Below are 11,612 nucleotides of genomic sequence, written 5' to 3' on the forward strand. Positions count from 1 at the left end.
TAAACTTTTTTATTTTGATTGTGATTGGTTGTTTTTGTGCTGTATCGTCCTGCTGTACGTTTTTCCTTTTTTTTATGCGTGTCAGTGTTGCCAGTAAGCTTTTAGACAAATTCCAAATAGGCGAAAGAATAGCTCAAATTCGAAAGTTGTATAGAAAAGTTGCCGTGATATTAGCGTGCTAAATCTCTGACATGGAACTCTGTAGTGGCTCATGGAATTGCACGTTAGGCTACAAATAGTACAATAACATTGTGCAAAGTTATAAAAAAAAAAAGGAGATGGCCAAATTTTCATAGTAAAAAAACCCAGAATCGACAGCAACGAAGTGGGTACCAATGGGTTCATTATGATAGACCTTTGATGGTGCCAAAAAATCAAGCCTGAAATCCATGGGGTATAGGAGCTATATCATATTTTCACAAAAATAGGTTATGTTGAATTTATGTTGGTTTTAAAGATTATTTACATAAAGGACCATAAAAAACAATGTATACTAACATTATACAAGCCAATAGTAATAACCCCATAGTTTCAGAGTTGGCCTGGTGATTAAAAGGTCTTGTATTTCCCCACTCCAGATACGATTAACATCGACCTTACCTACTTGAAGAGGTTTCGCAGTTATATGCAACCTTCACAACTGGCTATGAAACGTTTTTTCAGAAATTGTCTTTGAAAATCGCGCCATGTGACATTGTCAAATAACTTAGCAATGCAAAACGGTCCAATCACGAGTCTGCATTCAATTTCTTATGAACATCAAACAGTAAAAGTAAACTTTTTTGTGAACAAAAATCTTGATGGAAAAAACGTTGTAAAAAGAGAACCCCATGGTTTTTAGATGATTTGAAATACTTTTTAAAATCCACAAATTATACTGAATCCAATCATACATATGAAGTTCCTGTCGACTCTGGGTTTTTTTTTGGCCATCTCCTTTGTTATACATAATATTAATAATTGATCGTCTAAGGAGCTCCTAAAAGTCACGGTTCATCTCTATAGTCTATTGTCCAATGAATAAAGTATTATTGTCTCTGTCCATCTGTCAATTGTCGTTTCTTTCTTGGCTACAGAATTTTGTGGCCGGTATAATTTATATCAGTGATTGATAGGAAATTCATAAAGATATCTCAAAATGGTAAGAAAGAATCTGTTATTTCCATTGCGACCTTTGTTTTTCAGTATTTCGGTTACCAAAAGACTAACAAGAACACGAATAATCTAGAAATGTTCGAACCGTTGTTCTTGTTGCACGTGTGTCTTGATCACATGAATTTATTGTGCAGGTGTCACTAAATCCCACCCGAATTTTGAAAAATGAAGCGGAGGAAGAAAAAGCCGAGGTGGCTCGTATGTCCAGCTTCATTGGCGCCATCGCCATAGGAGATTTGGTGAAGAGTACTTTAGGTCCTAAAGGCATGGATAAAATTCTGGTTTCCATGGGAAGAAATGCTGGTCAGGTAAATATAATTTGTGTTATTAAACGATACTTCACTTATTAAAATAATATTCTTCTTTAAGGTAAGAAGTCTAATGTGTTGATCTGATTGTAGGTTGAGGTTACAAATGACGGTGCTACCATTTTGAAATCTATTGGTGTGGATAACCCAGCTGCTAAAATTTTGGTTGATATGTCAAAAGTACAAGATGATGAAGTTGGAGATGGCACCACATCTGTAACCGTATTAGGTATGTAAACATACTGTTAACTATTTATAAGTGTTCAAACCAATAGCCCTATTTACAATCTGAAATTTGAAAGGTAATTTTGGCCCATTCTGAATGTATTTTGTACTATTTTGGTACTCACTTCCATATTTACATTATTTGTAGCCGCTGAGCTGCTCCGAGAGGCTGAGAAACTGGTTGAACAGAAGCTGCACCCTCAAACAATCATTGCTGGCTGGCGCATTGCTGTAGACGCAGCTAAACAAGCCCTTGCCGATGCTAGCTTTGACCATGAGAAGAGTTTCAACGAGGCAGCTCTCCGTGCTGACCTTGAGAACATTGCTCGCACAACTTTGAGCTCCAAAATTCTGTCCAACCACAAAGAGTAAGATATTTCTTAAATACAGATTTAATTAGACTCCTATTTTACAACTCATGTTAGAAAACTCTATTCTATCTATCTATCTATATGGATGAATCTGTATTTCTAAATTATTTATGATATACAGTGTAAACTCTATATAACGACACTCGATTTAACGACAAACTCTCTAAAGCGTCGAAATCAATTGCCTTTGGTTGGTTTAGCTTGTCTACCATACATTCATACACTCCACATAGCATCACACCCACTCTCAATAACGACAACAATTAAGTAATAAAAAGTACCTTTTAAGTTGCTAAAAACTGCGCACGTGGTTAACGTTCTTTTGTTGCTTTGTTATCCTAGCCTGCAATAAACTCGACATCATGTATACCGAACTTTCTAAGAAATTCGTTCTTTTGTTTATAAATTGGGATTGCTTGCACGTGTCCGGACCCCGACTGTTTTTGGCCATGACTAGAGTCGTGGAATATCTATACGTTATCATATGTCTGTATTCTCAGTTGCTCACAAATTTTCAAACTGTAAACATGGCTAGTAAAAGAAAATCACTGTGTTTTATTGATACGTGCAATAGAAACTGGAGAGAAGATAAGTGATGTTGGCAAACGCTTTGGATTTAGTCGCTCTACCGTGTCCACAATATGGAAAAACAAAGACAAAATTCTCCAAGCTGAGGGCGAGGGGAAATCTTCCAAAAAATTAAAGAGACCTAAATACGAAGACTTAGATGAAGCTATACTGTCATGGTTTCACCGACAGCGCCAGAATAATATGCCTATTTCGGGGCCGCTCATGAAAGCTAAGGCGGAGAATTTTGCTGAAGAACTTGGTTTAACTTCTTTCAAAGCATCAGAAGGATGGCTCGGAAAATTCAAGCAACGTCATCATATCAACTACGGTAAAATAAGTGGGGAAGCACGAAGTGTTGATACGAATGTGACTCACGATTGGATTAATAGAGTGTGGTCAAAATTCACACAAAAATACGCGCCAAGTGACATTTTCAATTCTGATGAAGCAGGAATTTTCTATAAGTTGACTCCAGATAAAACTCTGAAATTTAAAGGGGAAAAGTGTGTGGGAGGAAAGCTTTCCAAGGAACGTATTACGGTGCTTGTGGCTGCTAATATGGACGGCACAGAAAAAAGAAAGCTAATGGTAATAGGCAAATCAAAAAATCCGCGCTGTTTTAAGAACATTAAAAATTTGCCAGTGACGTACAAAGCTAATAAATCAGCTTGGATGACCAGTACACTTTTTGAAGAAGGAGTGCGAAAGTGGGATACAGATTTAAAGGGACGAAAAATTTTACTTCTTGTTGACAACTGCCCTGCCCACCCGTTTATATCGAATCTTCAAAACATAGAGTTGGCATTTCTTCCTCCAAATACGACTAGTGTCTTACAGCCAATGGACCAGAGTGTGATTAAAAGCCTCAAGGGTCACTACAGAAGGAAATTATTGATGGAGCTAGTCGAATCTGAGGGGAAAACTTCTGTTAATATGTTGCACGCAGTAAATTTTTTGTCTAAAGCCTGGGAAGAAGTGACACCCACAACTATACAGCACTCTTTCCGACATGCTGGACTTTGTATCAATTTTACGAGTGATGAGGTGGAAACAGAACTTGAGTTTGATAGTGACAACGAACTTCCATTAACTGAGTGGATTCAACAGTTTAACATGGCAGAAAATACGGTGAATCTTCAAACCTACGTGGAAGTGGACGATTGCCTGCTTACAACGGCTTCACTTACAGACAAAGAAATTTTAGATTCTGTAAGAAAAACTGAGGATCAAGAGCAAGGAGATGAAGAAGATGAGATAGACGAACCTGAGCCTCCTCCAAGCATTAAAGAAGCTCTGAAAGCAGCTAAATTATTGGAAAATTATTTCCTTTATCACCAAGATGTCTCAATATCACAGGATATAAATAAAATAAGTAAAAAAATACAACAAAATTACTGGTGCAGCAAAAGACGTCAAACAAAAATAACAGACTATACTCAATAGCATTCAAATAACTTTATTTTTTATGTACATAACCACTAACACTAGTCTTTTTTTTTTTTTTTAGCGACGTAAAATCATCAAATGACCCCTCCCGCTGTGGGTTAGCAGCGGTGAGGGAGTGTCAGACTCTTACTGACTAAAATCGTCGTGTTCCGTCATAGGCCTTCTATGTACCAGGGCCGCGGTATCTCTTTCGAACAACCCGCAGCCCCGGCAGGCCTTGGCCCTGCTGGGCCCCGCTGACTAACACTAGTCTGAAATAAACTTTTTTTCTAATTGTTTTTTTTCTTCTCTCCATTTAACGACAACTCTATATAACGCCATAAAATGCACAGTCCCTTCGGTGTCGTTATATAGAGTTTACACTGTATTACAATTATTCACAAATTACAGGCACTTCACAAAGTTGGCAGTGGATGCAGTACTCCGTCTGAAAGGCTCTGGCAATCTAAAGGCTATTCAGATTATCAAAATCTCTGGTGGTCTGCTGGAAGAATCTTTCTTGGATGAAGGTTTCCTCTTAAACAAGAAGGTATAAAACTTTATTTACTTTCAAATGTGAGCATTTTATCTTGTATTCTTTATTTATGAAACCTAATTGTTACTTTGCAAAGTACCAGTTACCAGTTTCTTACAACTGTCTTACTTAACTCATCATCAGGGGTCATAATTAGGTAGAGTTATTTATGTACTTGCATCGAAATGTTGATATTAATATGGACCTTCCCGGAATTTCTAATGGACAATCCTGTGTGGCCAACAATATTACAACTAAATAATAATAAGAACATCAGAGATAGACAAATAAAACAAATACAATTCTTATGAGTTCACATTAATTCACAATACAAATTAATGATATTCTTAATTTTTATTCATTTTCATTATTTCACAATACAAATTATTAATAGGCTTAAAAGTAAATAACATTTTGTTTAAAAAATTACGGGATTTTTTCTGCTTTTTAAAATCGTGAGGCATATCCACTTTAATCCTTCGCTGTAGAAAATCAGTGCAAGTACATGAATAACTCTACCTAATTCCGACCTCTGCTCATCATGAAACTAGCTTTTTCCAGCTGGCTGCAGCTGAGTACCAGTGTTTCAAAAATCTAACTGTATACATAATTATAATGTAATTTTCTTAGGTGGGAGTACATCAACCCAAGCGCATTGAGAATGCCAACATTCTGATCGCCAATACACCCATGGACACAGACAAGATCAAGGTCTTTGGATCAACCATCAAAGTAGACTCTATGGCTAAGATTGCTGAACTCGAAGTTGCTGAGAAGGAGAAAATGAAGGACAAAGTCAACAAAATCTTGGCACACAAATGCAATGTCTTTATTAATAGGTAATTTGATTATTACCTATTTTACCAATATCTTACCTTTCTGCAACAATTTTTTGACACCTGTCTCTCATTTAAGGATGTAAACATGTATCGTTATGGTACAGTTAATAACGCTTTTAGTATATAACAAATCTATGTTTTTTCTCAGGCAACTGATCTACAACTACCCTGAACAGTTGTTCGCTGATGCCGGCGTGATGGCTATTGAGCACGCTGACTTCGATGGTATTGAGCGATTGGCCCTCGTTACCGGCGGAGAAATCGTCTCCACTTTCGACTCACCCGACAAGGTCAAACTGGGACACTGCAAAGTTATTGAACAGGTATTTACTTCTGTCTCATGCATAAGATGTTACCCTGCTGAGTATCTTTGTTTTACATAGAGACATACCCAAGTAGCATTTTGTTCCATTTAAGAGTACACATTTAGTTCCAAGGTGAACTTAAAGCATTACTACAGTTCACTCGTGATGTATTAGCTGCATTATTGTAATTAATTACACCTATACCTGTCTAAGGGACTTACAGGAGTGTAGAGTAATACTTTTATACGGTTATGGGTGTTATAGTACTCTAACAACTATCCTTTAGTCAGCTTTCTGACTAAGAGCATTATAGGAGGGTAGAGATACGGCAACCGCTGTTTAGCGTCGATGTTATAGAGCTATCATTTTAATAGAACACTTCTGGTCATTTATAAAGCCAAAGGCTGTTATGTTTACTTGTCTTAGACTGTTATACAGCCAGTAGCTATATTAGGACTTGTTTGTGATATATTTAAAATAACCTTTTTTTACTATCTGTACAGAAGTGTTTAAATGATTCACATGTGGACTGTAGGCTGTTAGAAGGGCTATATAACAGTTCACATAGCCGTATTTCATTTCCACCATTTTGTTCTACGTAACCTAAAATATTTACCAAATAAATCTACAAGATTAATGCAGATTTATCACAAAATACGCAGATAGAGCGAATGAGTTTTGGTTTCATGTTAAAATTAATTACCGTAGTATAATTATAATGCCAATAAAATATCAATAACTGAAAATGTAAATTTTCCTCTCAGCCAGTTTTAAATATTTCAAAATGAATAAAGCGTTTTTACAGAGGCGCGTGAAAATTTTAGTTGTCAATATGTATACTTTTCACGATAAAGTTGCATTCCCATGGCATTAACATGATATAGTATATAAAACAGGTACTATCGCGCGTTATATTACAATAATAACCCGCCGGAGTTAGTTTCCCCGAATCCGTGCACTCCGTACAATTGTCAAACTAATATATTAAAATGTGGAAATAATTTAGGGCACAAGTGAATTTAAGGTAGCTTACTGGAGTACTTTTGTCCGATTTTAGCTGTGAAGGCTGTGTATTTAGCCACTTATTACTCTTTATTACACTCATGTACGTTGTATGGTTCACACTGCGTTCCATATAGTGCCGTAAGTCAGCCTTAAGTCCGATGTTACTACTTATAATGCTATTATACTTCTAATGTACAGCCATAGTGAACTTAAGGCTGTCTAATTTGTGCCCAAACTGGTTCAATAAAAGCATTATAGCAAGCTATACAGCTCATATACAGCTGACATACACAGCTTGTAGAGTACATGTGAACGACTAAACATCTTATATAGAACCCCGAATGCTACTTGGGTAGCCTATCTAACCTCCTCAACTCAGTTCCCTCTGAACACTGGTTTGCTCTTGGTAAGATTCTTAGTCTTGCTGGCTTCTGTCTGACCCAAAAATTGCTTAACATTAATTTGCCGACTTGTGTATCTGTTGTTTAGCCAAGACTCTACTATATGTTCCACGTTCCAATTTTCGAACCTGGCCAAAAAATAGCCCATTTTTATCGCAGACAGACAAACAAACATTAAAAAATCTAGATAATAACAAAAACATTTAATTGATATAATTTACTAATCATATCTTTATCATTTTCCAGGTACTGATCGGTGACGAGTGCCTGATCCGTTTCTCCAGCGTGGAGCTGGGCTCCGCGTGTACGGTAGTGATCCGCGGCGCCACGCAGCAGGTCATTGACGAGGCTGAGCGCTCGCTGCATGACGCACTCTGTGTGCTCGCGGCTACTGTCAAGGAACCTAAAGTTGTTTATGGTGGAGGTAAGGAGTTTTTATATCATTTAGTGTGAATGTGGTAAACTATAAGTTATGTCTATAAAGTTTTGCAATAGCTTATTATATGTTGGCTATTAGTTAAGGCATTTTTAAACTTTCTCTAGCGGTGCATTATAATTAAGCTCAATCTTGACTTAATCGCCTAATTCATAACTATATATACTTTCATCAAAGGTGGTGACATAGTCATATAACCCGTTTATTTGCTTATTTATTATGACTATCCATAATGCACTGTGCTGTGGTTTGTTTCGTATAAAGTCCGAAATTACGTCCAGTTTTATTACCCACTAGCATGGTATTCAAAAACGATGACTGATTATATCTTTTTTTATTAATATTTTACTTAAATATGAATGATTAACATTTAAAAAATGATATTTTCATCTAGGTGCCAGTGAAATGCTGATGGCTGAGGCGGTATCTCGTGTAGCAGCGCGTACGGCCGGTAAGGAGTCAGCCGCGGTCGAAGCATTCGCCATTGCCCTCCGCCGCCTGCCCTCAGCTGTGGCTGATAACGCCGGCTACGACTCAGCTGACCTCATCTCCAGACTCCGTGCCCACCATGCGCAGGGAGAGACCACTATGGGACTTGGTAAGTTAATGTTGCATTTTAACAAATAGACCAATAAAATTCCATGTAGATTTAATGTAATGCAAAGAAGAACGCCCAAAAGAATATTAATTCTATATCTTAAAAAAAAATCATAATTATCTTCTTGATGAAGGTAACTTCGAACAGGTGGGAATTTTGTGATGATTGAGTTTTATGCAGGTTCTAAATTGAATCTGATTTTAAACATACACATTAGAGCACAGTTCAGTAAATAAATGGTATGGTACAATTTCTTGGCCTGCCGGTAGAAATTATTTTAGTGATGGTAGAATCTTTAAAATCCATTGTTTGGGGCTCCATACTGAATAACTAAATGAGAGCAGACCACAGACAGACTACTTACATAATTTCATTAAAAAATAATAAATATAACTTTGCTTTAACAGACATGCAAGAGGGCCGCGTAGGTGACATGAAGAAGCTTGGTATCACCGAGTCGTACGTAGTCAAACGTCAAGTACTCCTATCTGCCTCCGAGGCCGCTGAGATGATCCTTCGTGTGGACAACATTCTGAAGGCGGCGCCGCGTCGTCGTGGCCCCGACCGTCGCCCTTGCTAGAACATTCTAGAAACTCAAGCACTAATGAATATAACCAGAAGTGACGTTCCATTGCACACTGATTGTTTGAAACAAAATGTGTCTCAGATTTTGTATGTTTTCTACAAACTATCAGTTTCATTAGCACGTTATATCACAAGATCCAGTGCATCTAAGACTGAACTGGCCACTTCTGTTTATTTTTGTTGTATTAATCGCATTTGGTGCGGCGTGAGAATGCTTTTATATCTGTACGAACTTATCAAATAACTTTAAGTTTAGCTTTACCAGTTTAGCCTTATTAGTCACGGAAAATTGCATTTCTTATGAAAATGTCTTCTTTTATGACTACACAAATTTCTATTGAATAACAAAGATTAAACATACTGTATTTACTTTTTATGTATGTTATAAAATAAGTATTTTGAGTTACAAAAGAGGAATTCTATCATTGATATGGTCACATTTAATTGATTTCGACTTTATACCTTCCTTCTTATTCTAGAAACATTAAGCTGCGCTAGTTTCATTACACATAGCTTTTAGTTCAAGTGGCCGTTAATGCCTTGGTATTAATGTATTAACTAATAATTTAATAAAATTTTAACAAACACATATTTGGTTTTTATTCACATGCCTTCCCTGACATCAAACATAATCACAAAATCTAGCTACTGGTCTACTGCTATGAAATATACACCTTTATCGATATCAATATACATTTCAATACAAATGGGATTCCACAGCTTAAGAGCTGGTAAACATTTTTTGAGTAGGCTCATACCTAATATGTTATAGTCAAGACGATTCGATATGGCTGAAAATTCACATTCATTCAATTTAAGGTACGCTACATGAGGAATTCCATATGAGACTGGATTCCCTTCATAAGAGTATATAGGTGAGAAAATGGGGCGAGTACATAAGAAAATAAAAAAATACCTATACCGTCACTAGTAAGTTAGTTTAGCTATAGGTATTCGCCACTAGATATTATTTTATATATTATATTATTACATACAGTATATAATGATATCTTAATACAATTCAAAAACACAATGCATCATAAAAATTATTAAAAATATCTACTGTCAGCCTTAGGCAGTTGTCCCACCAACGACGAGAAAACGACTAACTATCGGCTATTTCCTCGCGCAAGAAACGTACAATAGATATACTTTCCAAGTGAACAAAAGAGATGCATATACAAATAGTTGATCGCTGACTGTTCACACTGCCGGCGAGCACTCGCTCCCCGCGTCTCGCTAACTCGTTTCTAGTTCTAGCTCTACTCGTTACTCGTTAATCGTTGCCGGTGAGACAAGTGCCTTACTGGCGACAATAAAGTACTTAGGAAATTAAACATCATAAAGTCATACTAGCCTAAGGAATAAGGTATCCTTCTATTTCAAAATGGTTAACAGAACTTATGAATATAGAATGTGCAGGTAAATCCGTTTAACAAATATCACGGCCTACTTAGCTGTGTGTTCAGCTGAAACCAATTTGTTACCCGCGGTTGACATGCGATGCGCGAACGGTATTACCAAGGACCATACCTGGGGCCCGATTCTCCTAATTTTACTTAAGCAACATACGATTGACGTTCGACTGCGATCCATTCCCGACTCGATTACGATTGAAACGTATGTGGCATTCCGCTATTTTTTCTTTGAAATAAACTTTTTATCCTTTTCTGTCATTCAATAATGAATCATTTTGTCTGCAAATGATTAACTATTGCAATATAATTGTAGAGCAAACTACCGTATGGACCAAAGTCACCAAAATAGCAGACCAATCGCAAACCAATCGAATGTCGTTGGAATACGATTGGTCTTATAGTAGTAGCAGAATGCCCGATATGGTTAAAACTGCTATTGCGATCATATTGCGATTCGATTTCTATTAGATTTTGACATTATTAACTTAGGAGAATCGGGCCCCACAGCTTTAAATAACTTACAGGCAATTTTAAAGAAAATCAATGTAACTGCCATAATTTAACGTAGAAGGTATTTACCATCCTGGAAGAATTGTTATGGAGTTATTTACCTGTTTAGAAAATTTAAACTACCTATTTAGTTACTTCTTTAAACTTTTATAATCTTGGCAAGTCTGCTAATAGATAGCTACGAGCAAGTAGGTAGGTATCTACCTAACGACTACAGAGCTAAAAGTTCTCGCAAAACTTATTGGTAGTCTGAAACTAAATTCCGAGCACAATTAAGTAAGCGTAAAATTAAGTTTGATTTCTGAGATAATTACCATTAAAACACCTATTTAGGATCCACAAAATGTGAGTAATTAATACCAATACGTACAGCTACCAAAGTGCACACTTGTGCTTATTAAAGCTCTAAGACTTGCAAGATTTTTCGAGTAAGTAGGTGTCTAAAAAGTAGGTAGGTAGGTACCTCTAACACCTAGGAAAGGCAATACCGAGTCCAGAGCAGGTAATTTTCCTTCACCGTTATCAGAATGCTAATTGAACAAATTGCACGAATTACAGTGCACGCCTGTTAGGGCTCGAAACTACGACCTACGTACGAACCGTATGTCTTGAACGATCGGGTGATCGCATTTTATGGTTTGGTTGAGCTGTTGAGAAAAAATGTTTGCAATTAAGTACCTATTTATTTGTCCACGATGTATCAACCTCAATAGGCATGCTAAGAACTTGGTACGAAAGCTGTGTCTTCTAAATACATCACTTATTTAAACGAAATCGTGTTCCAATATTCTTTCACGACAGCCAGCACTTAATTGTAGATACAGCTATCTCTATGTAGGTACCTATATATATCTACCTGACTACTATTTTAAAACTTCCTTAGATACGAAATGAAATTCTTTTTCGCGAGAAATCTTCGGCTATCT

The 11,612-nt window shown here is 36.7% G+C and overlaps 2 protein-coding genes across 2 annotated transcripts; both read left to right on the plus strand.

Annotated features, from left to right (window-relative positions):
* The first annotated feature begins 981 nt into the window (after positions 1–981).
* LOC110372310 (T-complex protein 1 subunit beta) lies at positions 982–9,347 on the plus strand. The gene is made up of 10 exons (XM_021328924.3): positions 982–1,141; positions 1,290–1,463; positions 1,557–1,692; positions 1,837–2,056; positions 4,466–4,604; positions 5,220–5,428; positions 5,577–5,751; positions 7,386–7,563; positions 7,970–8,173; positions 8,581–9,347. The coding sequence occupies exons 1-10, from the start codon at positions 1,139–1,141 to the stop codon at positions 8,751–8,753; spliced, it is 1,611 nt and encodes a 536-aa protein (XP_021184599.2). The 5' UTR covers positions 982–1,138; the 3' UTR covers positions 8,754–9,347.
* Positions 2,144–4,453, plus strand: LOC126054741 (tigger transposable element-derived protein 4). Its single transcript, XM_049841385.2, has one exon. It carries the CDS (start codon positions 2,831–2,833, stop codon positions 4,070–4,072), a length of 1,242 nt encoding a protein of 413 aa, XP_049697342.2. The 5' UTR covers positions 2,144–2,830; the 3' UTR covers positions 4,073–4,453.
* Positions 9,348–11,612: the final 2,265 nt, after the last annotated feature.

This window comes from Helicoverpa armigera, chromosome 10 (assembly GCF_030705265.1).
Source record: "Helicoverpa armigera isolate CAAS_96S chromosome 10, ASM3070526v1, whole genome shotgun sequence".
Classification (NCBI taxonomy): Eukaryota; Metazoa; Arthropoda; class Insecta; order Lepidoptera; family Noctuidae; genus Helicoverpa; species Helicoverpa armigera.